At 43.8% G+C, this 26,676-nt stretch overlaps 2 protein-coding genes across 2 annotated transcripts; one reads left to right on the top strand and one right to left on the bottom strand.

Moving 5' to 3' along the window:
• Window positions 1-7,395: 7,395 nt before the first annotated feature.
• phf13 (PHD finger protein 13) lies at window positions 7,396-15,660 on the top strand. Its single transcript, XM_056274174.1, has 5 exons — window positions 7,396-7,789; window positions 8,565-8,666; window positions 11,519-11,698; window positions 12,652-13,075; window positions 13,194-15,660. The coding sequence occupies exons 1-5, from the start codon at window positions 7,739-7,741 to the stop codon at window positions 13,424-13,426; spliced, it is 990 nt and encodes a 329-aa protein (XP_056130149.1). The 5' UTR covers window positions 7,396-7,738; the 3' UTR covers window positions 13,427-15,660.
• Window positions 15,661-19,239: 3,579 nt separating this feature from the next.
• On the bottom strand, window positions 19,240-26,368 carry LOC130108070 (dnaJ homolog subfamily C member 11-like). Its single transcript, XM_056274911.1, has 16 exons — window positions 26,294-26,368; window positions 25,628-25,757; window positions 25,455-25,528; window positions 25,248-25,349; window positions 24,821-24,949; window positions 24,596-24,718; window positions 24,387-24,460; window positions 23,964-24,153; window positions 22,714-22,799; window positions 21,390-21,506; window positions 21,104-21,259; window positions 20,601-20,670; window positions 20,370-20,427; window positions 19,637-19,779; window positions 19,422-19,551; window positions 19,240-19,265 (listed from the first exon to the last, which is right to left on the bottom strand). Exons 1-16 carry the CDS (start codon window positions 26,366-26,368, stop codon window positions 19,240-19,242), a joined length of 1,683 nt encoding a protein of 560 aa, XP_056130886.1.
• Window positions 26,369-26,676: the final 308 nt, after the last annotated feature.

Genomic DNA, 26,676 nt, shown 5'->3' with positions numbered 1-26,676 from the left:
GCTGGGATCAAATGTAACACCAAGATTTTTGGCTGCCACACTTTGTGAAATCACACAGTTGTCGATTGTTATCATTACTTGATCAAATTGGTGTCTGTCTCTAGCAGGGCCAATGAGCAGCATCCCGGTTTTATCCAAGTATAAAAGCAGAAAGTTTAGTGACATCAAATTTTTCACAGTAGCCAAGCAGGCCTCTAAATTAGTCATTTGAGTATGATCATCAGCCCTTATAGGCACATACAGCCGAGTATCATCAGCATAGCAATGGAAATTTATTCCATAACTGCGTATTATTTGGCCAAGAGATAAAATATAAAGAGAGAAAAGTAGGGGGCCAAGAACTGAGCCCTGATGTACACCATATATAACGTCAGAAAATGTTGATGTAATATTACTATAGCAGACTCAATGTGTCTTCCACAGCCACTGTGGCTATGGAAGAACACATTGCCACAACCCAGCCACTGAGGATGCACAAGCTAGTGCATTCTTAGTGCCAGTCCCAAGCCTGGATAAATGGGGAAGGACATCCGGCGTAACATTTTTGCCAAATTAAATATGCAGATCATAAATTGGATTTCCATACCGGATCGGTTGAGGCCCGGATTACCAACGACTGCTACCGGTACTGTTGGCCAGCAGGGTGCCGGTGGAAACTATGCTACTGTTGGGCAAAGGAGAATGAGAGGGGGAAGGCATGTCCAGCGGCAGTGGGAGAGGAGGAAGGGTAGCAGTGTGGAGGTGAGTCAGAACTTTGAATGTTGGCACTGACTGGTAAAGGGAGCGAGCTGGCTGATATGATGGAAAGAAGAAAGGTAGGTGTACTGTGTGTGCAAGAGACTAGGTGGAAGGGGAGTAAGGCCAGGAGCATCGGAGGTGGGTTCAAACTCTTCTACCATGATGCAAATAGGAGGAGAAATGGGGTAGGGGTAATTCTGAAGGAAGAGTATGTCAAGAATGTGCTGGAGGTGAAGAGAGTGTCAGAGTGGTGAATGTGAAGCTGGAAATCGAAGGTGTATTGATGAATGTTATCAGCGCATATGCCCCGCAAGTTCTGGAGTTAGTTGGATGAAGTGGTGGAGAGTATACCCAAGGAGGAGAGAGTGGTGATTGAAGCGGACTTCAGTGGGCATGTTGGTGAAAGGAACAGAGGTGATGAGGAGGTGATGGGTAGGTATGGTGTCAGGGAGAGAAATGTGGAAGAACATATGGTGGAGGATTTTGCGTAAAGGATGGAAATGGCTGTGGTGAATACATATTTCAAGAAAAGGGAGGAACACAGGGTGATGTACAAGAGTAGAGGAAATTGCAAACAAGTGGACTATATATTATGTAGAAGGTGCAATCTGAAAGGGATTGGAGACTGCAAGGTGGTGACAGGGGAGAACCTTAGCTAGGCAGCATAGGATGGTGGTCTGTAGGATGACTTTGGAGACCAAGAAGAGGAAGCGAGCGAAGGCAGAGCCAAGGATCAAATGGTGGAAGTTGAAGAAGGAAGACTGTTGTGTGGAGTTCAGGGAGGAGTTAAGACAGACACTGGGTGGTAGTGAAGAGTTGCCGAATGGCTGGGCAAGCACTGCAGAAATAGCGATGGAGACAGCTAGGAAGATACTTGGTGTGTAATCAGGACAGAGGAAGGAAGACAAGGAGACTTGGTGGTGGAATGAGGAAGTACAGCAAATTATACAGAGGAAGAGGTTGGCAAAGAAGGCAAAGAAAAAGTGGGCTAGTCAGAGAGATGAAGAAAGTAGACAGAAGTACAAGGAGATGCAGCATAAAGCGAAGAGAGAGGTGACAAAGGAAAAGGCCTATGGTGAGTTGTATGAGAGGTTAGACACTAAGGAAGGAGAAAAGGACTTGTACCGATTGGCTAACAGAGGAACCGAGCTGGGAAGGATGTGCAGCAGGTTAAGGCAATCAAGGATAGAGATGGAAATGTGCTGACAAGTGAGGAGAGTGTGCCGAAAAGGCGGAAAGAGCACTTTGAGGGGCTGATGAATGAAGAAAATGAGAGCGAGAAGGTTGGATGATGGGATAGTGAATCAGGAAGTGCAGTGGATTAGCAAGGAGGAAGTGAGGGAAGCTATGAAGAGGATGAAGAGGCAGTTGGTCCTTATGCCATACCTGTGGAGCCATGGAGATGAATAGGAGAGATGGCAGTGGGGTTTTTAACTAGATTGTTTAACACAATCTTGGAAAGCGAGAGGATACCTGAGGAGTGGAGAAGAAGCATACTGGTACTGATTTTCAAGAACAAGGGCGATGTGCAGAACTGTAACAACTACAGAGGTATAAAGTTGATCAGCCACAGCATGAAGATTTGGGAAAGAGTAATAGAAGCTAGGTTAAGAAGAGAGGTGACGATTAGCGAGCAGCAGTATGGTTTCATGCCACGAAAGAGCACCACAGATGTGATGTTTGCTTTGAGAATGTTGATTGAGAGGTATAGAGAAGGCCAGAAGGAGTTACATTGTGTCTTTGTGGATTTAGAGAAAGCATACGACAGGGTGCCAAGAGAGGAGGTGTGGTATTGTATGAGGAAGCGAGAGTTGCAGAGAAGTATGTAGGAGTGTTGCAGAGAAGTATGTAGGAGTGGTGCAGGATATGTATGAGGGAAGTGTGACAATGGTGAGGTGTGCAGTTGGAATGACAGATGGGTTCAAGGTGGAGGTGGGATTACATCAAGGATCGGCTCTGAGCCCTTTCCTGTTGCAATGGTGATGGACAGGTTGACGAGATCAGGCAGGAGTCTCTGTGGACGATGATGTTTGCGGATCAGAGAGTAGGGTGCAGGTTGAGGCGAGCTTGGAGAGGTGGAGGTATACACTGGAGAGAAGAGGAATGAAAGTCAGTAGGAGCAAGACGGAATACCTATGCATGAATGAGAGGGAGGACAGCGGAATGGTGAGGATGCAAGGAGTAGAGGTGATGAAGGCATATGAGTTTACATAATTGGGGTCAACTGTCCAAAGTAACGGGGAGTGCAGAAGAGAGGTGAAGATGAGAGTGCAGGCAGGGTGGGGTGGGTGGAGAAGAGTGTCAGGAGTGATTTGTGACAGAAGGGTACCAGCAAGAGTTAAAGGGAAGGTTTACAAGATGGTTGTGAGACCAGCTATGTTATATGGTTTGGAGACAGTGGCACTAATGAAAAGATAGGAGGTGGAGCTGGAGGTGGCAGAGTTGAAGATGCTAAGATTTTCACTTGGAGTGACGAAGAAGGACAGGATTAGGAATGATTATTTTACGGACCGCTCAAGTTGGACGGTTTGGAGACAAAGCAAGAGAGGCAAGATTGTGATGGCTTGGACATGTGTGGAGGAGAGATGCTGGGTATATTGGGAGAAGGATGCTGAATATGGAGCTGCCAAGGAAGGGGAAAAGAGGAAGGCCAAAGAGGAGGTTTATGGATGTGGTGAGGGAGGACTTGCAGGTGGCTGGTGTGACAGAGGAAGATGCAGAGGACAGGAAGAAATAGAAATGGATGATCCGCTGTGGCGACCCCTAATTGGTGCAGTTGAAAGTAGTAGTAGTTTTGCTAAATATAAGCTATCAATAAATGCAAACTGCAAGATACATTTTGTTAGCACATTCTTGTACTATTGTCATACTTTTTAATTGCACTGTTAATATGTGGAAATGCCATCTCAGCTGGGATGCCTGACATCCCTCACTCGCAGCAGTCTTACGTCATGTAATGTTAGGCTATATGTAATACTTGTTACTTCCACTTGTTAATCAAGTGGAAGTAACACTACCATTTTAAGCTTAATGTTTGTGCTGTTGATTTTCAGATCATGAGCCTGAGCTTTGTGGGTGTGACTTTTTTTGCCATGTCGTCATCATTCATACCTATACAACCAGTGTTTATGACTAAATTGTTTACTGGAGCACAAAACTATGTACAAGAGCAGGAAAAAACATTGTTTACAAGAGCAAAGTTCTTCATATAGCTAGCCTCTTAATTTTGCTCTCAAAGTGCACCAGATCGATGCATTTATCTTAAAAATGTACAAAATCTTCTTCCAGGAAACCATGCCCCCAAACCCCCTTGAGATCCACCCACCACATTCTCACAAAATCCTGTGGGAAACACTGGAGACAGCAAGAGAGGAAAAGAGAGTGGCAACATTATAATTGCGACATTTCCATAAATTCACTGAAAACCATATTTGCCTTTGTGGAAATTGAACAACTTAATTACAGCTTCTCCTAACTGCTTGTGTCAAAATATTAAATCACAGAGCAGCTTTTCAGAATGCAACTAAGCCATCTGCACGAAATCCATAGCACATTAAGTCAAAATGGAAAGAAACCACAGACCAGTCAGGTTGCCCTACCTGATCCACTCGAGACAAGCTTTTCTAGACCAGTTTTTTATCCATAGCAAGATGGCAAGATGGGTGTTAAAAATAGACACCTGATCAACACAATCTCTGCTGGATTCAGAAAGGACAAATAATAACCTTTTCTTTTTGTATCACTGGACATCTTTATGGCTGCAGTCTGGTGCCACTTCCTAACGTAAACAATGGTAGTGGAAGAGGAGGAGGTACGCGTGCTCTGAATGATTGCCAGTGAGAGGCCACATTCTGAAGCCTTCGGCCTGTCAGGAACCAGGCCATCAATGACTGACCAAGAGGCGATATCTGGAACATCATGCAGCATGCTTGCAACAAGGCCCCTTTGAACCTGGAAATTGGCCACGGTGGCGAATTCAACAGCTGGATCAGTTTTGGAAACCATGGCAACCATGGCAACCATGGCACTGACCCTCTCTTCTAGTGCTATCAGAGTAGCAGTTAGGCGCCCCTGCTTCGCCCTCTCCCAACAACTGAGGTATCAACTGCATGGGTGGGAATCCGTGCAGAAAACTTCTCAGCCAATGTTGGTGAGTTTCGACTCCCAGCATTGCTTTGAGGAAGAACCACAGGGGGCAGTGTCTGTTTTCGAGGTGAACAGGTCCTCCTCCACTCTCCCAAACCATTGCCAAATTTGTTTGACAAAGACAGCAGGTAGAGTTGGGCGAAGTAAAAAATTATCCTCTCAGCTACTGCCACCCCTTCAATTGTCGAAATATTTGGGAGATAGTTTACACATCACAGACACCCTCACATGGTCTCTCAACAGCAATTGCATCCTGAAGAAGGCACAGCAGACTGTATTTTCTGGGGCATTTCAAGAAATTTGGTATGAGTACCAAAACTCTTATTAACTTTTATCGTAGTAGTACCATCGAGCATGTCTTGACAGGCTGTATCACAGTGTGGTTTGGCAACCTGACTGCTCAAGACTGCAGACTGCTTCAAAGGACAGAAGCAAAAATGTTTGGATAATGGATGGATGGAACTACCACAGCTTCATAATATCTACACCACTCGCTGCGAAAGGAAAGCTCAAACATCATTAAAGACACCAGCCACCCCGCTCATGTTCTGTTCTCGCTCTTTCCATCTAAAAAACATTACCGAAGCATCAAATCACACACCACCATCCCAGTAATAGGTTCTTTCCACAGGCAGTCAGTTTGCCAAACAGCTGACACACCCATATGTACTTTACATTGTTGTATTATCGTGTACTTTTTTATATTGTGTATATAATGTATGAATTCTGTGTATATAGTCTATGCAGGTCTGGTGTAGGGATGGTGTGCCCTTGTGTCCTTTGTCCTTGTGTTAAGGCAGAGAGCCAGAGCATAAGAATTTCATTGTTTCCCAATACAAATGATAATAAAGTTGAACTTAAACTTGGGACAGACAGGCAAGCAGACATTTCCGCACTGATGATATCCTTTGGCTGAAACGTACTTGTCTGTTATGCCTTCAGTAAAGAGGTAAGAGCCAATGCATTATGATTCAATGAAGCATGCCATGGCTTGCAGCCTCCAAAGGAAGAATCAAGTTGCATTTTCTATAGCGCCTTTCTAGCTGCAACAGCCACTCAAAGCGCTTTAATAACAGATCTAATCTGGTAGGCTTTCAAATGAGCCACAGTACCCTAACAACTGTGTAGAAATGACTATGCCTCGATTGGTATGCTATTGTTGTCTTGTCAACATAGACTATAGGCTACATCCTTAACAATCTCAACTGCAACTTCTGCTGCAGCTAATAAGGGCATAGGCGCTTGTTTGAGTCACATATGACACCTTGAATACTCAAGGACGCAGAAATGTAAAGAACCAAAACTAGAGGAGAGCACTCAGTAGAGTGCAGATCCCCACCAGGCTTATCTCTCCCCTTCTCTGGTGCTTGGATTTAGGAGGAAAAACCAGATAAGGAATTAGCACTCATTTGCGGTGTAAAACAGGTTTTTCAAAAGTTTTGAATCACCGCAACCACGAGAGGCCCTTGATCATACAATCATAACTGTGCAGAAAAGTTATTAGGCTGACTGGCCCAGTAGTGTGCGAGATTAGCAGTGGACGTATACACGCACACGCTAACAGAAAACCAGTTTTTTTTTCTTCTGCAATTATAAGACTTTTGCGCAGCATCCAAGTTGACTGAATGGGAAATATGAAAGAAAAACAAACAAACAAAAAAGTTTGTACGTGCGTGTCTACAGAATAGATAGGAGGGAGAAATGAGTGGCGTTAATTTTATTTATTTATTTTATTACTGTAAGCGCACCGGGAAGGTATAAAACATAGTAGTATGTTGTATGGTTTGGAGACAATGGCACTGACGAAAAGACAGGAGGTGGAGGTGGCAGAGTTGAATATGTTACGCTTGTCATTGGGAGTGAAGGACAGGATTAAGAACGAGTATGTTAGGGGGGCAGCTCAGGTTAGACGGTTTGGAGACAAAGCAAGAGAGGCAAGATTGAAATGGTTTGGACACGTGTGGAGGAGAGATGCTGGGTATATTGGGAGAAGGATGCTGAATATGGAGCTGCCAGGGAAGGGGAAAAGAGGAAGGCCAAAGAGGAGGTTTATGGATGTGGTGAGGGAGGACATGCAGGTGGCTGGCGTGACAGAGGAACATGCAGAGGACAGGAAGAGATGGAAACAGCTGATCCGATATGGCGACCCCTAACGGGAGCAGCCGAAAGTAGTAGTAAGTAGCAGTAGCAGCAGTAGTAGTAGTAGTAGTCGTCGTTAACTTGCAGGTAAGGATCTTCAGAAGTTCAGAATGACAGTCAAGGTCCGCACACATTGAGCACCACCCCCGATGTGCTCACAGCAGTCTGGGGACACTTGGTTTTAACTCCCTTCCTCTAACGAAGTAAACCATAACATAATATCCAGTAGTTGGCGGTAATGCAACAATTGAGATGCCAGTGTGACGGTGGACGGCCGAAGTGCCCCCCCCCCCCACACACACACACACACCCACCCTCCCTCCCCGCCCCGCCCCGCCCCGCCCCCACCCGTCAGTGACGCCGGACCAAACGGAATACACCACTGCAGATAGTCGGTTCGGTGGGAAGACAGTGTCCATCCATCTGTCCAATATCCAAACAGCTTCAGCGTCTGCGACTTTTCATTAAGTAGCTATTGGGACAACCTCGAAGACGAGTCGACGTCTTTATGTCATCGGCGCCGATGGCGAACTGAGTTGAACACTGTTGCTTCGAGTCTTAGCTAGGCGAGATTAGCAAAGGTAACGTTCGAGCGAGAACTAAGCTAACCAGTAACGTAGCACGGCGGTGTTAATGGTGGTCGTATTAGTTGACGGCTAGCCCCTACGCCATTAGCTTGGCAGAATTACGGCAAGGCGAGCTTGTCGGGTACTTTATGGAGATGGGCGACATAACCCAATCGACAACCCACACATTCGAGTCAGAGGTAAGTGGTTTTTTTTAATGCAGCCCCCCTCTAATAACTGGCCAGTTATTGCGGTTTACGGTTTAAGCAAACGTCAGTTTACTCAAGCTTGTCACACTGCACGATGTAGCAGCTGTCGATTAGCAGCTAATGTTAGCTGCCACCGCCAGTGTGTAGTTGACGCCATTGCGTTGGTATCGATTCAGAACACTACTCGTCCTGTAGTGTGATAGTATGCTTCTAGTGTAGCAGTCTTTCCAAAAGCCATCGCGGCACAGTATCGTTTCTTTTGCACGTTTTTACCACCGCCAACGCTAAGCTAGCGCCGAGAGAAGTCACTCCCATCATCGCGCTTCGCGACCACATTGGCATGAACGCTAGCTCACGTGTGGATCAACATAATAGCGTTTGTGTTTGTAAATAAACTTCTCTGAACTAGTTGGTAGGCGTTGTCGATATGACACGATCCATCTTTTAACCGAGTCAGTTTTGTTTAACCGATGTAAGCAAGCTATTTTTGCACCGAAGTCGGTTAACGTCACTTTCGCTAACGTTGGCTGTCCTTTTCATATTGATGGAGAGTTCGTGGTAAAGCTGCCAGGCGGTCCCACGGGACAGACGGGATTAAATTCTTACGCGATTAGAAGTTGACGTTGATTTCGATTTTCGGAACCATTACTTTGTTTCATCTTTCGCTGAACGGGTGACAACTCTACTCAGATTGTTGTGTCGAGATGAGTTCTTGTCATGCCAGATCAGTGGATGTCATATCACATCAATGTGATCTTTGTTGCAGGGATTCGGTCAGCCACACAGGAAGAGGAGGACAATTGAAGATTTTAACAAATTTTGTACTTTTGTCTTGGCCTATGCGGGTTACATACCATACCCCCAAGAGGTGAGTGAGTTATCAGTTTGGCAGTTATTTGTAGTGTTTGTGTCAATAATTGGATTGACAGGGAAAGCATGTCTGGAGAGCAGTGTCATTGCTATTGTTTTGATGCTTCTTGTGACTAGTTTCATTTTACAAATAAAACCTTAATTAATGAACACTCAAAAACAAATCGTATAGAAAAACAACGAAGGGAAAACTCAAAGAGCTGAAAACATTTCCCTCTGAATCTAGAAAATCTACGAAAGATCAAGATAACAAAAAAGTCAAGTGAAATTGACAGTGAAAACTAGACTCCAATCAAGTTAACATAAGATGAAATGTTCTAACTGAATGCTTTCAATACAATTAATAATATGACATCTAGTGCTGGAAGAAATGTACATCTATTGCAGGGAAAAAACTTGAGACTGATTCTGAGGTAAAAATCCCAAGCTACACGTTTCATCGGACAGGTTCAAAGTCTGTATTTATAATTTTAGATGTAGACTTTTTGGCAATATGGATGGAGTTATTCCATTTTTGGTTTTGAAAATCCGTTGCAGAACTGAGAGTGAATTGTCAAGAATCTCAGAAGAAAGGATATAATATCTGGGAAGTATAGTGAAGAACTTAGTTGGCATGATGTTTTGCTAAACAGTCCAACTTTCTTCTTAAGAATTGTCCTCACTCTTCAAATTGGATTGACTATGAATATGACAGAATGTGTTTCTCTGTACATTACAATATCTGGATTGAGCTATTTCTGCAGTTGGGAACATACAATGGAGAACAGAGAGTTGAATCAGTTCATCTGGACATAACATTTATTGGGAGAAACGTTTCATCACTCATCCAAGTGACCTTTTTAGTCGCAACTGACTGCAGGTATCCGCCAACCTTATAAACAGCACTTACATAACGACCGAAACCAACAGTTGGTTTCATATGCAAATTGCCATGACTATTAACTAGAGTTACAATGGCCATGTGTACTATTCACAGAGGATTGGGGAATAGTTGCTATCACAGGATTGTAAAATGGTGACAAATGTACTCTTAGCCCACCCCCCACCCCCCGGTTTAGAGATGGTCATTCCCTCTTCACATAAATGGCCTCTTTGACGCCCTGTTCAAACCAGCGTTCCTCCCTATCAAGGATGTGCACATCCTCATTCTTGAAGGATTGGCCACTGGCCTGTAGATGGGTGTAAACTGTGGATTCCTGGCCTGACGCATTAGCTCTTCTGTGTTGAGCGATCCTCTTCGCCAGCGTCTGTTTGGTTTCTCCAATGTACAAGTCCACGCACCCCCCCCCCCCCAGAAGAATTATATTGCTCTCTTTGTGCCAGGGGACCCAATCCTTGGGGTGGGCCAATTTCTGGCGCAATTTGTTATGGGGTTTGAAAGCCACAGAGAGGCAGTGTTTGGAAAATACGTATCTCAACTGTTCTGACACGCCTGCCACATAGGGAATCACCACTGGTTTATGCTTAGGCAGCTGTGGTCCTTCTCCTCTCTTCGATCGGCTGATGCACTGTTTGGGCATCTTCATGGCTTTGGCAGATGCCCAGTTAGGATAACGACACTTAACCAGGGCCTGTTTAATGTAGGATTTCTCCCCTTACCCAGCCACTGTGTCGGTGGGGACGTTGTCAGCTCAGTGGTAGTGTCCTGATGCCCGTTTGTGCTCCAGTGGATGATTAGAGTCAAAACATCCCCCAATCATCTGTGAATAGTACACATGGCCATTGTAACTCTAATTAATGGTCACGCCACTTTGCATATGAAAGCGATCGTTGTTTTTGGTCGTTACGCCGCTGTGCTGTTTATAAAGGTGGGGATACCTTGCAGTCAATTGAAACTGAAGAGGACATTTGGGTGAGTTATGAAACGTTTCTTCCAATAAACGTGTCCAGATGAACTGATTCAACTTTCTGTAATTTCCTTACCTGGATTATTGAGCTTGCATAAAGACAAAGATACAAGGGTGAAAGCTAAACAATTAGATGATCAGCAATTGGGGATTCTTTTGGGTCTTTTGCCTCTTCGGTTCTGTTTTTGTTTTGTTTTGGGGTTTAACTGGACTTCTTGGCTCCTTTGTTATAATCATTTATTTAATGCTGAGAAAAGGTGTAACACTCGCACAATGGCAAAAGTAGCCGTTTTATTTTTTCTCACACAGCCAGACTTTACCAGTCAATGCATATGGTGCTAAACATAATTTAGCATGAATAACTTTGCCGTCAACACGATTAGTGTACTGTCTTGTTGGTGTAACACTGAATGTTGCACGGCCTCCTGTCTGGTGTGTTGTGATGTCATGACCTTCTGTTTAATCCACAGACCTTGGGCAGCCTCCTTCCCCTTCACTAGCCCACAGGCTGCTGTATGTCCCTCCTGGAGGGGCTCTCCCCCCTAACCCAGCCTTTGGTTCTAGGGTAAGGGGGCTTGGCCCCACTCTCTACCCATCGCAGACCTTGGCTGTGTTCCATTTAGGCCCTCTTACTTTCCTGCTTTCCTATCATAGTCATGCTACATCGGGCTAATGTGAGTCCTGATGTGAGACGAAATGAGCTGGGAGCTATTGGGGGGCATAAATGGAGTAATACCTCTACTGTGCGGTCTAAACGAGGAGAGAGCTCATCCAAGTGTCTGTTGTTGTCCAGGGCACTGCTTTTGATTTCTAACATGGAGTTCTACAAAATATGGTCACCTCTCAATTGCTGCTATATATTTGAATTTTCTGACTGAGTGGTTTGTGAGGTACAGTAGAAATGTCTCAGGTATTGTAGTTGAAGTAACCTGTTGAACTATTTTATCTTCTCTTGTGTGCTCATGCTCACAACTCCTTCTCATCTGTCTGTCCTCCTTTTTAGGATTCTCCTGTGCGGAGCAGCTCCAGCCCCCCAAACAGTACAGGCAGCACAGCTGACAGTGATGGCTGGACTCCTGGACCTCCTTCCTCTTGCCCCCAGCACCCTCTCAAAGCTCCCCAGGACAGGAACAGGAAACGTCCACATCCCGGGGCCACATTATCAAGCCACACTAAGAAAGAAGTGAGTTGATGTGAACTGTCTTTTTAAACCATTATTTATAGTAATAATATATAGTGCTTTATCTAGACACCCGAAGCGCTTCACAGTCATGGGGGGGAAACTCGCCTCAACCATCACCAATGTGTACCACCCACCTGTGTTATGCATGGCAGCCATTTTGCACCAGAACACTCACCACACATCGGCGATCATCAGTACATCAGTAGAGAGGGAGGAATCATTGAGCGAATTACACGGGGATGATTAGATGGCCAGATGGAGAGAGCCAGGTTGGGAATTTTGCCAGGACACTGGGGGACCCCTCTACTCTTTGCGTGGGATCTTTAATCACCACAGTGAGTCAGGACCTTGGTTTTAAGGTCTCATCTGAAGGATGGCATCGCCTACAGCAGTGTTTCCCCGCCACTGCACTAGGGTTTAGGATTTTTGGGGGTTTTTTTGTTTGTTTTTTTATTAGGACCAGAGGGAAGACTGCCCCCTACTGGCTCACCAATATCACTTCCAGCAGCAACTCATTGGCTAGTACTTCGGTGGGAGGTGTCCCATCCAAGTACTAGCCAAGCCCATACCTGCTTAGCTTCCATCATTTGGCAGAGCCAGGGTACATGTTGGTATGGCTGCCAGTTATTTGTATACATATGTATTTGAGTATGTAGACTCTAACCCTTTGTGGCTATGTACAACCTTATGCATCTTTGTTAAGTATGTGTGAATATGTATGTGGGTCTGGCGGCCTGTCCAGGGTGTCTCCCCACCTGCCGCCCAATGACTGCTGGGATAGGCTCCAGCATACTCGCGACCCTGAGTAAGGATAAGCGGTTTGGATAATGGATGGACTCTTAACCCTAAAATTGGACCTAGCTTCATTTTTTTTGTCACATTTTACAACCCTACAATTGCACCTAGCTGCATTTTTTTTTGTCACTTTACAACTTTGTTTCATCTTTTTGCAGCATTCAATCACAACCCTGCACTCAGATGACCACAGAAAATCTGACAAACTAAAGAAGAAGAAAAAGAGGAGAAAGGAGAGGGAGAACCAGGCAAGCGAGTCAAGCCAGATGCAGCAGGCTCAATTATCAGTCCCAGAGCTACAATGCCCCCTCTCATTTGGGGACCAAACAATCAAAGAAGAGCCTGATGATGATATCACCATTCTCTTCCGCCCTCCACATCTTCCCATCCCTTCTCCCTGCAAGCAGGAGCCCAACGAGGAGCGTCAGTTCTGGGATGGGCAGAACATAGAAGAAGGGATGGTAAAGCTGGAGAAGGTAGAGGGCCTCCCTGGAAATAGAACAGTGTTTCGCCAGGGGAAACAGGTGGTTTTCCGAGATGAGGATGGATCAGGGGAGGATGAGGACATAATGGTTGACTCTGGTAAGGCTAACTTGCTTGTGGAAGCTCAGTTTTGTAATTGCCTAAAGTATTGCTTTGTTCTTAGTACAAGTGTTGACTAAAGTGAAAACTCAGCATGTGCTCCCTCCTGTATTTTCAGATGATGACTCGTGGGACTTGGTGACGTGTTTCTGCATGAAACCTTTTGCAGGCCGAGCCATGATTGAGTGTAACAAGTGTAACACCTGGATCCACCTGTCTTGTGCCAAGATCCGCAAGAGCCATGTCCCAGAGACATATGTATGCCAGCGTTGCCGAGAGACACATGAGCCCCCTGATGCCCGCCGTTCCCACCGCTCACGCATTGGCCCTCGTAAACATCTGCTAGACTGACCCCAGGCTCATCCCTGAACTCTGACCCCGTCCACTCCTGTTTTCTCACACCTGCTGAACTGACTCCTTCCGAGATCCAAGTCCTGCACCCGATGTTCTGTGTCCTGCATTGCTGTGGACCACATTTTCTAATAAACCTTTTGGTTAACTTTTCCCAAGCCTGTGGTTTAAAGAAAATTCAAGTGCTATTTTAGATTGTTTTAAAGTTTGTGTCAGCTTCCCTACAGACTCTGCATAAAGCAATCATTGAATGGATGGCAGTCTGTAGATGGCATTAGCATAGCAGCAAATTGCTACTGTTGGGACTTAGTCTCATGTGAACACTGGAAACATTTGGCCTGTCATAAAGGATACCCTGACGACTGCCACCCACTATGGTGCATGCTGGGATTTGTAGATAGGATGGTTTGCTCTTTTGTTTTTTTTGTTTTTTTTATTCCCCTGTCATTTTCCGCACAGAGAAGGCATATCTTTTTCTCTGATATGGGTTTTATTTCTCAAGCGTACTGTTTATCTCAAGTTAACATCTTTCCAGTACTTTAAATAGTGCTATAGTACCAAGGTGAGGTGTATCCCTGTCGAACAGAAACATTGGATTGGACTCATCCTCATTTGAATCACTTTGTTGCTCTGTTATGATGTACCAAGACAAAATGAGAACATAATTGAGATTCTAACTTAATATATTTTAAGTGCTTGTCCCTCTGCCGCCTTGTTCAGTCTTTCTACCTCTTTCTTTGAATTAAGATGTTACTTTTCCACCAACGGAGCTTTCATACCGTTTTATAGAGAAAGTTAAATCACTACTCTGTCCTTTTTATTTTCATGCATTTCATTTATTTTAAGGCAAGTTGCAACCGGACAATTAAGTTATTTCGCATAACCGGAGTCAAATTCCATGTATGAGCAAACCTACATGGCCAATAAACATGATTCTGATTCAAAATAACCCAGATGTTTAGAGATTTAAGTTAATTTTTGATTCCAAGGGCTCCAGCCTACTTTTTCTGTGTATCAGCACAAGGCTGGGTAGTGATAGTTATATCCATGAAAACTCATTATTACAGCAAGCTATGATTCATAACTCCCTTGACCATGTCCTGTCAATGCATTGGTTGCTCTGAGGTATGACCATTCTTGTGGGCAGTGGATTAGCATTTTGGCCATCCTGATTTAACCACCAAATTCAGTGAACAAAATGTCCAAAAGGGTGCTGTACAGTTGACGGGAATAATGTTGGGAGATATTCTGAGACCGCGAGAAACTATGCATGCAAGTGTGTTTGGTTGATGAGAAGTTTGTGTGTGTGTGTGTGTGTGTGTGTGTGTGTGTATATATGTTGGCAATGCATGTACCGCTACAAGTTGTCTAACCTAGATCGGTGGTTTCTTGGTTAAGTCTTAATTTGGAGAAAAATATGGCACAGCACTAAGGGCAGACTTGGTTTGAATTGCTGCTCTGTAGGTCAGGGTTAGAAAAAGCAGCTTTCATTCACCTCTGGCTAAACTTTTCTTCACTTAGCAGTATTCATCTTACCACATTATATCGGTTTAATGGAAAGTTATTTTGCCAGGGTACTTTCCTTACAACTTGCAATTTGGAGTACATATTTTAAGCTCTGATCATGTTTTGTCACCTGTTCAGCCAGTTTGTGTTTACAACAGGCTATTTGTTATACTGATATAAAAAAGCCATAGATTACACATGAAAGTGACTGTCAGATTTTAGACAGGCCGCCATTGGCGGCTTGTCTATGATGGGATTTTACAGTGCAGAATTAATGCTTTTACCAGGGACCGACAGACTCAGTGACTTATTAGAGCATTGAGAACATATGGCTTTCGTAGAGTTTCAAAATGGTAAGCCAATTCCTACAGTGTTGATTACTTAAGGCATTTTGTTCAACTGGTATGTACTCAGCAATCCCCCGTGTCTTGAAGACATCTGCAAACACTAGATTTAGACATCTTGACATCTTACGATTTTGCTGTTTCTCAAAGAATTTGCATCTTGAAATATGCTTTTCAGAAAGCCGTTAACATCTGGTCTTAAGGCAGGTATTCCTAATTGGAGTGCATGTATTAAAATGCTAAGTCTCAATGTCCAGAAGCTCATTGTGATGCAGGTCTTCTGATCATTCAGATCCTGGGTTGTCCTATCCCCTTATTAAGAAAGCGCTGTGTGTACTGTGTTGCAAACTGTTTCTGTGAAACTATTGTAAATAAAGAGATGATTTTAACCCATTGTTCCTTCGGTTTTCATCCGAGCATCATAGTATAAACGTTGGCATTTTGAGAAGACTTGTATCACTTCAAATCAAACACTTCATCAGATGGCTCATTTTATTTCAGTATCTAAAGGATGAGAGAGAACATTGGCTTCTCACACACCGCTGCTAAATATTTTGGGGTCAGGTGGGATCATGGGACAGGAACATAACAGTGGGCAGCGGTCTTCCTGCTGGCCTCATGGTGGCACTACAGTGCAATGTCAACACTTCAAAGAGCACACTGGGAGCAAACGAGATCAGACAAATCCCACAAACTGGATCAGCGCAGGATGGCTGCTGTAATCGAGTGAACTTAATCTGACTGCAGATCAGGAATACTGCATTAGACAGCAGGTGGTTAAATACCAGAAGCAATACAAGGGAACCACAGAAGTTAACTCCCCTACAGAGTTTTGCACAAAACCAGCTTTGACTCTGATGGATCATTTTGATGCTGTACATAGCAAGCCTCACAGAAATTTAAGTTAACAATTGGGAAAATTGTACATTTTTTAATGGAACAAAATCCCTATATCTTAAAAGCATCCCCTCTATGTCCTTGACAGGGTACATGGTCCAACAGCAAATTGAACAATAAATATAAGCATCGTTTCTTTCCGAATTGAAAGAACGTACAAGACTGACATGCGATCACAGCTATCACTATCCCCACTGAGGCCATCACCTGGCCTTCAGTTAAGTATTGATGATTATGCAAATCTGAGCTAAAAATGACTAACAGCAAAAATCTTCAAAGATTGGTGGGGGGGGGGGATAAACACTCAACTGGAGGTCTATGGCTGTTACATGGATCAACTGGGGATCCTTGACAAATAAAAGTTTACAAACACCATCTTAACACTAAACATACTTGCCCGTAACTTCACAAATTGTACATTAGGAGACACTGTTTGAAAATGACTCAAATGGAGAATACATTATGGAGTATGGATTCTGAAATACAGAAACAGCCATCTAAACCTTGGCTGAAAAAGATGTTATACTTTAGACAGGAACTGATAAAATATGTAAATGACACATTTCATAAATTAAAATAATTACGAGACATGCAACAATATCATCAGAAGCAAAGGCATGGCACATGACAGGTGTAGTGACTAAACTTACATACATAACTCAAATTACATTGACAAATTCAAGCAAACAAATGTATGTGAATATGCCATCATTAGTAAAAATTTCCCATTTTAGGAGAGCTGGCAGTTGAGTTTTTAACTAGATTGTTTAACACAATCTTTGAAAGTGAGGATGCCTGATGAGTGGAAAAGAAGCATACTGGTACCGATTTTCAAGAATAAGGGCGATGTGCAAAGCTGTAGCAACTACAGCGGTATAAATTTGACCAGCCACAGCATGAAGATATGGGAAAGAATAGTGGAACCCAGGTTAAGAGGAGAGGTGATGATTAGCGAGCAGCAGTATGGTTTCATGCCACAAAAGAGCACCACAGATGTGATGTTTGCTTTGAGAATGTTGATGGAGAAGTATAGAGCAGGCCAGAAGGAGTTACATTGTGTCTTTGTGGCTTTAGAGAAAGCATATGACAGGGTGCCAAGAGAGGAGGTGCGGTATTTTATGAGGAAGTCAGGAGTGGAAGAGAAGTATGTTAGAGTGGTGCAGGATATGTATGAGGGCAGTGTGACAATGGTGAGGTGTGCGGTTAGAATGACAGATGGGTTCAAGGTTGAGGTGGGATTACATCAAGGATTGGCTCTGAGCCCTTTCTTGTTTGTAATGGTGATGGACAGATTGACGGACGAGATCAGGCAGGAGTCTCCATGGACTATGATGTTCGCGGATGACATTTTGATCTCTAGCAAGAGTAGGGAGCAGGTTGAGGAGAGCCTGGGGAGGTGGAGGTATGCACTAGAGAGAAGAGGAACGAAAGTCAGTCGGAGCAAGACGGAATACATATGTGTGAATGAGAGGGAGGTCAGTGGAATGGTGAGGATGCAAGGAGTAGAGGTGACGAAGGTGAATGAGTTTATATACTCAGGGGTCAACTGTTCAAAGTGCAGGAGAGAGGTGAAGAAGAGAGTGCAGGCAGGGTGGAGTGGGTGGAGAAGAGTGTCAGGAGTGATTTGTGACAGAAGGGTACCACAAGAGTTCAATGGAAGGTTTACAAGATAGTGAGACCAGCTATGTTGTATGGTTTGGAGACAGTGGCACGGTCGAAAAGACAGGAGGCGGGGTTGGAGGTGGCAGAGTTGAAGATGCTAAGATTTTCATTGGGAGTGATAAAGAAGGACAGAATTAGGAATGAGTATATTAGAGGGACAGCTCAGGTTGGACGGTTTGGAGACAATGCAAGAGAGGCAAGATTGAGATGGCTTGGACATGTGTGGAGGAGAGATGCTGGGTATATTGGGAGAAGGATGCTGAACATGGAGCTGACAGGGAAGAGGAAAAGAGGAAGGCCAAAGAGGAGGTTTATGGATGTGGTGAGGGAGGACATGCAGGTGTGGCTGGCATGATAGAGGAAGATGCAAAGGACAGGAAGAGATGGAAACGGATGATCTGCTGTGGCGACCCTAACGGGAGCAGCCTAAAGTAGTAGTAGTAGTAGTAGTAGTAGTAGTAAAATGTTCCCATTATGGCTCACGTCAGTTCCAGTGACAAGTTAACAATGACTGAAAAAAATATGACTATCCTTCACTGTGGGTTTGCATACCCACCCTTGCATACCCCCCCCCCTCCATGCACTGCCACACTTCAAAACACGAATACACACACTTCTATCTCTAGATTTGGGTTTGGGGTGTTGTGCACCTGCAAAGACCCACACAAGCAGCATACATGTCAATAAAAGGCATAAGAAATTAGGTTGAGACAATTCAACAAACTGAAACATGATATATATAGGCATCCTTAAATCCTATATGTTGCCATGTCAGCTAGAAAGAAAGTACTGACTAGGCTCAGGAAGCTTGAGACATCAGCATGCATAGCTTTAGGATAACCCTAAATGTTAGCATGAGTCACTGACATTACAAGTATGTTAGAATAATATTAAATACAAAATAATAAGAATGTGGCGATATGCATATGAGAAAAATATTGCATTTTATCAGGGCAAAACCTGTAGTGTGGCAATTACACCACATACACCTTTGATTTAATTTTCAGCTCACTTTCTGTGGTATTTTTCATAACATTGGTTTTAGGTAATCAGTCCCTGTACTTTGTAGTGTGTGTAAAGATTATGTTCTGGACTGACATCCACCAATAAGCAGCCATTTGAGCCAGACTTTCTACATGTAGTGAACTAGAGAGACAAAGGGCCAGCCTTCCCAAAACTTCAGCACTGACTGCTGTAATCTGTTGCACCTGGAGTTCACAGGAAAGAAAAAAGTAAAGGAATTCAAAAAAGGATTTACTAATACCATCAAACATGAGGGAGAGGAGAGGGAGAGCCTTATTTTGTGTTGTCTCCTTCTTTTTCTCTGGCTTTCTGCGAACAGAAAGTCTGTTTTTGTCTGTGTCGTCTTCATTTGTCCCCAGGTGATTCAGCAACATTTGGCTCCTAAGACTCTGAATCGATTCTGTGAGCTGACAAGACAAAAAAAAACAAATAACGGAGCACGTCAAGATAAGATGAATAACACGGAAGCTAAAGTCATATTGTAATTAGCCTGCTGCTGCCATATTAGCACGGTGATTAGACAATACTTTATCTTGGCCTCGGTACAATGGCTGCGTACTAACATTGCTTGGGTATCCTTAGGGACTCGGTATCTGCAGAGAGGACCTGGTGCATGACGCCTCTGAATTGGTACAATAACTTGAGACTCTTCTCCTCTCCTACACAGGGGTCATAGAATCCTGGCAATCCTGCCTGTGACGCACACAGAAAGAGACCTATAGTAACGTTTCTCCGAGTCATATCCACAGATACATGCACACATACACACAAACACAACCTTGGAGGCCTCAGTGAGGATTAGTTTGGAGTCCTTCACCAGGCACTGCAGAGGGACAGTGACATCGATGACCTGGGCTCTCTCCTGTTTTTGGCTGGTGTCCGTCACAAACTTTCCATACCAGGCATTGAGAATGATCAGTCCTAAAATGGTATAAGAAGAGATCTTGTCACAGTCAACTGTGGATTCGTGTTACTTAAGGTGCTGTTGTTAATGCAGCATGACAATTTTTAAATGGGGAGCAACCCAGACCCATTTGATCAACTGGCAGATCAAATACGACCTACTTTTCACCCAGAGTTTCTAGAACATGCTTTGAAAATATTCTGTGACCTTCTTAAATATTACAAAAACATTCAAATAGAACTCTAAAATTATAAACATATCTTACTTACGGCACTTTAAGAGCTTTCAGTTCACAAGTATCACCTCTAAACTAAACAGCATGGAGGTAAGCTGCCTTATTGTGTCATGCAGTGTCACTAATGAAGTGGTGCAGGCTTTGAAACAAATAATCCTGAAACCAATTTATGTTGCACAAAGCAGCCATATGGCAAACACACATGGATTACACATTTGAATTTTACAAATGTATACCAAGTCCAGTTGCACTTGATTCAATTCCTTTGGATAACCATGACCTGGATGAATGAGAACATTCACAGACTTGAATTTTACAAGTTCTCAGTTCCCCCAACCTAGCCCATATGAGTGTGTATATGTGCTCACACACCCATCTTAGATTCTTCTGCTTCTATGATTCTCTTGACAGACTCCTGCATCAGCAGAACCTGCAGGGAAGCAGTGGGAGAGAAGGAACAGGGGGAGGGAACAAAGCAGAGTGAGATGGGAGAGGGGCTTTAAGATATGACAAAGGAAGCTTAACCTGGGAACAGTGATGGCTGCTAATGTTATACACCATGAAGAACTGCGGGTATGGGTGTTTGAGTGTGCATGTGCTCACAGCCGACTCTGCCTCTACTTTCTTCTTAGCAATGTCTGTGGCTGAGCTCTTCCTCTGCAGCTCCAACTCTCTGGGAAACACACACAGATGTAGAAAAGAAAACATTGATAAGCTCACCACAACGGCAATCACACTCAAGCAGTATATGAACTGATTGGATCTAAAACACTATTTCAATATTCATACAATTGTAATTACAGCTCTACCATTGTTCACGGGTCACCATAATTATGTTGGTGATCTAAGTAATCAGCAAGCTTAGAAGAGACAATGGACTAGAAAAACAATGTGCGTTGGCCAGTACATCAGACCACTCAACAGAAGGATTCTGATTCTCAATGCAAGATTCAATCAAATCAGCCAACAATCTGCTAGCTTTAGGCATTGCTGAAAAAAAGTTAAGGATTAGCATTTTTTCACCTAAAGAGGGAGTTTAGGGTGAAATACTAATTGATAAAAAATGTCAGATAATGCCAAGGTAGGACAACATGAGCTGTACTCACTGTTCTTTCTGTGCTCGTGAGTATGGGATTATAATCAGTCGGTGTACGGCCATGTAGACCAGCAGGGGCCCAACGGTAGCATAGAAAACTGCACTGGGCAGTAGCTGGTCTGTCAGGTGGACTGGAAATAGGTATGTCTGGCTGGCACGTGCCAACCTTTTGGGAAGATACACATACAGATGGTGCATTAGGCAAGAGAAATGGTGCATTAGGCAAGAGAAATGGTGCATTAGGCAAGAGAAAGCCCTCCCGAAACAGTGAGCCAATGTTTTGGGTTGCAGACTACCTGATCTTGAGTGTGACTCCCTGAGGAATGCCAATGCTGACAGTTGCTGACAGGACACTGTGTCGACTGATCTTCCTCTCTGCTCCATATTCTACGACTGTGCCAAACCACCCAGTCCTGGAAGCCAGCAAGGTAGGAAAACAAGGGTGGCAAGAGACCATTAGAGAAACAGATGAAAGTGTTTACCGAGAACAACAGACTGTTCTCGGTAAATAAGAATAACCGGTACGGCTTTCAAAAAACGAAGGTAATTTGAGCGAATGAAATATTGAGAGATGAAATTCATTCATTCATTCATCTTCGGCCGCTTCTCTGGGATCAGGTAGTGGTGGCAGCAAGTTAAGTAGGGCACTCCAGATGTCCCTCTCCCCAGGAATGCCCTCCAGCTCCTCCTGGGGTATTCCAAGGCGTTCCCAGGCCAGACTGGACATGTAGTCCCTCCAGTGAGTTCTGGGTCTACCCCAGGGTCTCCTCCCAGTTGGCCGTGCCAGGAAAACTTCCAAAGGAAGGCACTCAGCAGGCATCCTAATCAGATGCCCGAACCACCTCAACTGGCTCCTTTCGACACGAAGGAGCAGGAGCTCTACTCTGAGCTCCTCACCCTATCGCTTAGGCTGAGCCCAGACACCCTATGGAGGAAATTAATTTCAGCTGCTTGTATCCGCAATCTCACCCTTTCGGTCACTACCCAAAGCTCATGACCATAGGTGAAGGTTGGAACGAAGATTGAGTGGTAAATTGAGAGCTTTGCCTTCTGGCTCAGCTTCTTCTTCGCCACAACGGTCCGGTACAACATCCACATTACTGCTGATGCTGCACCAATCTGCCAGTCAATCTCCCGCTCCATCCTACCCTCACTCGTGAACTTGAACTCCTTCACTTGAGGCAACAACTCATCCCCAACCTAGAGGGAGCAATCCACCATTTTCCTGTAGAGAACCATGGCCTTCAGACTTGGAGGCGCTGACTCTCATCCCGTCCATTTCATACTCAGCTGCAAACCAGCCAGAGACGAAATGTAGAGAAATTAAAAAGGTCATCTGTTAGACAGCTTTGTCTATATTTTTTTCTTCTGAAGTGCATACCAAAGCTCATGGAATGCAGTTTTCTATCTTATACTATTTTAAATGTTCCATACAGTACAATTTGCAGTTTAAATGCTTTAGAGCACTTCTACTGATGAGAAAATTCCACCGATTAGGCTGATTAAAATTAATATATTTCCAAATGTTTACTTATTAGGCAGATTGACAGAATGGTGGTTTAGACATCATGGTTCTAATGTGATTCAGCCACAAATGAAACCTTTAACACACAAACATACTTGAGAGAGCCTTTGACCTTGGTCTGGTCCTCATCCTGGAACTTGTACTGGTAGCTCATCATTAGGTAGGAGTGAGGTACGCCCAGCTGGATACAGGGACAAAGGACAATAAAGCGAAACTCATCGTTGTATACCAAAAGCTTCACCTACAAGTAGGGTTGTCACGATACCAAAATGTGAAAATTTGATACAATAATGTCAATCTTCAATAACATTTTTAATACCATGGCAAAAAGAAAAAATAACATTAAATAATAACAATTATTAGGGCAAAGGTATAGTACGGTGTATTTGGGAGCGAGAGAGATAGGTGTCTCTTTCTCTCCCTGTGTTTGCCTGTGTGTGTATCTCCTTCTAAGTCATTTTGACAAACCAACTTTGGTTCCCTTGCATGTAAACTACAGAATAGTGTGGCAGGTACAGTTTGAGCAGACAGTCCAATCTCAGAGAAGTGAAAGCTTTTGCAGGCAGTCATTTGAAAAGCAGCCAGGCTGAAGACAAACTGGAAGCAGCAAAACTCGCTGTTACTATCCAGTGTCTGCAGAAATGTTCTGGTCAGATTAAATAAAATAAATGAAAATAGCTTACATAAGATCAACAACTAACCAAGATAGGACAGATATTCATATATTCATTTAGCATGTGCATAAGGTCATTCTGCACATGATTTTCATGCATCCGAAATACCAACAATTTCTGGCACTTTTCACCAAACAATGTTTCTTTTGTCTCTCTACATCAGCAGGACTGAGTCATACAGTTCAGGAAGACCTGACAATAAATCTGTGTTAATCAGCTTCTCCTCCACATTGTTGGAGAAAGGCAAACCAATATTTGCATTTGAATATTCTGAGTGGACATTTCTCTGAAATCCAATTGGTTGCCACTACAGGCATTTCTCATGCAGCAGGATCAAAGTTTCAATTTTTATTTTGATCTCAATTTTTCATTGCTACGCCACCAGCTTGACTCAAGCCGCAAGTTATCTAAGCAGCTAAACACCTCAATGTGAATGGAGGTGGCAGTGACAAGCAGCTTCACGACTTCCACTGTGACTTCAGCTATGCTGGTATCAAATGTGTGGTACAATGGAGATTGATATCATTGCAAAAATTCAAAATAACTAAGTACTGAAAAATTGATCATTTTAAAAACCTTACTTAAAAGTCATATGTGGTTGTATGTGCATATGCCTGCCTGTATGCCTTGCTATCTGTCTGCTGACTGTTCTCCTTACTTAGTGTGTGTACCTGTAGTGCAAGAGTTAAGTGGCTGGTCTTGGTGTCTCGGACCAGGCTGGTAGTCATGGCACTGTTGTGCCCCCAGCGCCACTGTAGGTAGCCCATGGTGTTCTGGTCAAGGTGGCGCGCAGTCATTAGAGAACAACTTGGCCGCAAACCACGAGGTGAGAATTGCATACCACACTGGGCTGTCAGGAAACTGGGTAGGGAGAAGTGAATGAATAAGAGCGACAGAGAGAGAGAGAGAGGAAGAGTGAGTGAGAACGGTGAAAAAGAGCGAAGGAAGAAAGCAAAGTAAGGGGAAACAGAAAGGGAAAGAGCAGGGTGGGGATATGATTGAGAAATTGGCACAGAGTAGCAGCTGATTAACAAACATGGCAAAAAACAAGCTACTAGACAACACTATAGTTCCTCATATCAGCTATATCTTACCACCGTGGTGTCAGGTTACGAAACACCTTCAGTCCGAAGAGAGGTCCCAGTATGTCTCCTGCCCCAAACTCAACCTAGACCAAAACATACCCACACAAATACAGAGAAGGAAATCTATACAAACACAAGCATAATGTTAAAGCAGCATTTTCTATTTGTGTTTTCTGTAGTGGCAGTTTGTGTGTGTGTAAGCATGTGTCGGTTAATACCTCTCCCCAGCCCTTGGCTGACATAACTCTGCGTATGGTCATGTTAATGTTGCCTCCTCCATTCCCATTTTGTGTAGAGAGAGACCCAGACAGCACTGCCGTGTCTGTGTTTGTCAATGGAGCCTTGAGGCCAAGACAGGAAAGATTGTCTGGGGTAATACCAAAACACAAACAAAACACTGTGCACTGCATGTGTTGTTTAGGAGGTTGTGCTTGCATTTGTACCTCAATTGACTGAGAGATGTGCATTTTATTGATTTCAATATGAGGGAACCCTCCTCCTGGCATCTCCTCAAAGTCTTCATCATAACGGTCAAACAGGTCAGTTGCATCCACACCCACACTAATGGTGCCCTGCAGAAAGAGGGAATTATGTGTAAGAAAAACAACAGAGGAAAACAATGAAGGCAAAAAATGGCAACAGAGTATGAGAATGAAAAGAGGCATCTTCATCCAAACTTTTCTATACAGTACCTAAGCAATACAGCTCGTCTTACTACACAATTTGGTAACAGCCACTGTGTAACAGTAGTTGCCATCTATCTGCATAATACAGCAGAGGAATAAGGAATGCATGTGTATGTTTTTTGAGTATGTGTGCACATGTGTGTGTGTGTGTGTGTGTGTGTGTGTGTGTGTGTGTGTGTGTAACCTTAGGGTTAGTTCTTTGCTGCAGTCTCCTCTCTTCCCTCTCTCTCTGCAGCCTTTCATATTCATCACGAATTTCTGCTGGAGTTCTCTTCCTTTCCACCACCTACACAGGAACATCACCACATGATTGTAATGGAGATACACAAGTATGTGTGAGCCCATTTATCTAACCAACTGACTGCATAAAAGTGACTGTAATAACACATACCTCCCAGCCCTCCACCTCCAGCCCTTTCTTCCCAAAGATGTCATAGATAGCTCTGGACTGAGGATCAGTCAATACTAAGATAAAAGAGAATGGGGCCATTTTTTTTTTATTGACGATGTTTGTGCACGTGTGTGTGTGAGCGTGCATGCATGCGTGTGCGTGTGTGTCCTGACCTTCATATGCCTGATGCACCTGGTTAAAGAGCTGTTCTGCCTGTCTTTTCAGCTCAGGGTCTCGATGTTTGTCAGGATGGTAGAGCATGCAGAGTCTCCGGTAGGAAGCCTTCAGCTCCTCCGGAGTGGCCTATGACGAGCGGACGAAAATAACTCTTTAAAATGACCTTGTCTATTCACTGTAAAGTCGCCAACATGCAAGATTATTGGTCTAAGAAGGCTTTGCCTTACAAGTTTACAATCTCTCCCTTGGGTAGGCAGAGGTGGCCTGTTTAAATAGTTGACTGGTAAACTAACATAATTTACAATGTTGTTAACGCTACAGTTTGCTGGGTGGCTGAGGTAGATAATGTAAGCTTCAGCAAGCACTTGCCACGAAATCATTCAATTCAAATCCGTGACTGCGATTAAGTGTGATAAAGGTTTAAATTAAATTAACTACCCTATTAACCACGAAAACACGTTCAACGACTTATAAGCTTGCTCGCGGTGACAGCGTCTCCCAGTCTCATCATCAGTGGATTTTAGAAAACTAAGCTAGATGGATGATGTTTGACCATCTGCTGCATCACCATCTAGTCTCTCAAATCGCTGCAAAAAAAACACCGGGCAAAACGAAAGCTCTATCGCCTTTCTGCTTCAACGTAAATTGGAAATAAACTATACCTCTTTCCTGACATTGAGCAGAGAATAATAATCTTCGTTATCCAACTCTAAATCATCGTCTAAGGACGCCGCCATGTTTGCATTCTGCCCGTCCCACCCACTCATCTACCGTTCTGAAACGTCATTGGTCTGAACCTACCGTAGCTTCTTCTTCTTTTTATTTCCGGTAGTGTCGTCGCGTCGAGTGCTACATGTGGATGGGTAAGAATTTCTTCCAGCTCAATAAAATGGCACTGAGGTTATCTTTTACCGTGGAAGGAAACGCAGTTTATTCTGTCCCTGACGCGTGCTTCATTTACGCAAAAACTGACAGATAGCTAACAAACAGGATTCCGAGAAAAGTCGAACACGGGAGTGAAGTTAAGGTGTTTTACTGAGTCCTC

The sequence above is a fragment of the Lampris incognitus genome, chromosome 2 (assembly GCF_029633865.1).
Source record: "Lampris incognitus isolate fLamInc1 chromosome 2, fLamInc1.hap2, whole genome shotgun sequence".
In the NCBI taxonomy this organism is placed as follows: domain Eukaryota; kingdom Metazoa; phylum Chordata; class Actinopteri; order Lampriformes; family Lampridae; genus Lampris; species Lampris incognitus.
Note: the sequence above shows the minus strand (reverse complement) of the source record. Positions and strands in the feature narration are given on the sequence as shown.

What these genes read in the sequence shown, in the direction of transcription:
- phf13 (XM_056274174.1), top strand. Translation starts at nt 7,739, where the DNA reads ATGGAGATGGGCGACATAACCCAATCGACAACCCACACATTCGAGTCA. An exon ending in CCCACACATTCGAGTCAGAG is followed by an intron (nt 7,790 to 8,564) that starts GTAAGTGGTTTT and finishes TCTTTGTTGCAG; the next exon opens with GGATTCGGTCAGCCACACAG. An exon ending in ACATACCATACCCCCAAGAG is followed by an intron (nt 8,667 to 11,518) that starts GTGAGTGAGTTA and finishes CCTCCTTTTTAG; the next exon opens with GATTCTCCTGTGCGGAGCAG.
- LOC130108070 (XM_056274911.1), bottom strand. Translation starts at nt 26,368, where the DNA reads ATGGCGGCGTCCTTAGACGATGATTTAGAGTTGGATAACGAAGATTAT. An exon ending in CGTAACCTGACACCACGGTG is followed by an intron (nt 24,154 to 24,386) that starts GTAAGATATAGC and finishes CTCCCTACCCAG; the next exon opens with TTTCCTGACAGCCCAGTGTG. An exon ending in AAGTAGAGGCAGAGTCGGCT is followed by an intron (nt 20,428 to 20,600) that starts GTGAGCACATGC and finishes GCTTCCCTGCAG; the next exon opens with GTTCTGCTGATGCAGGAGTC.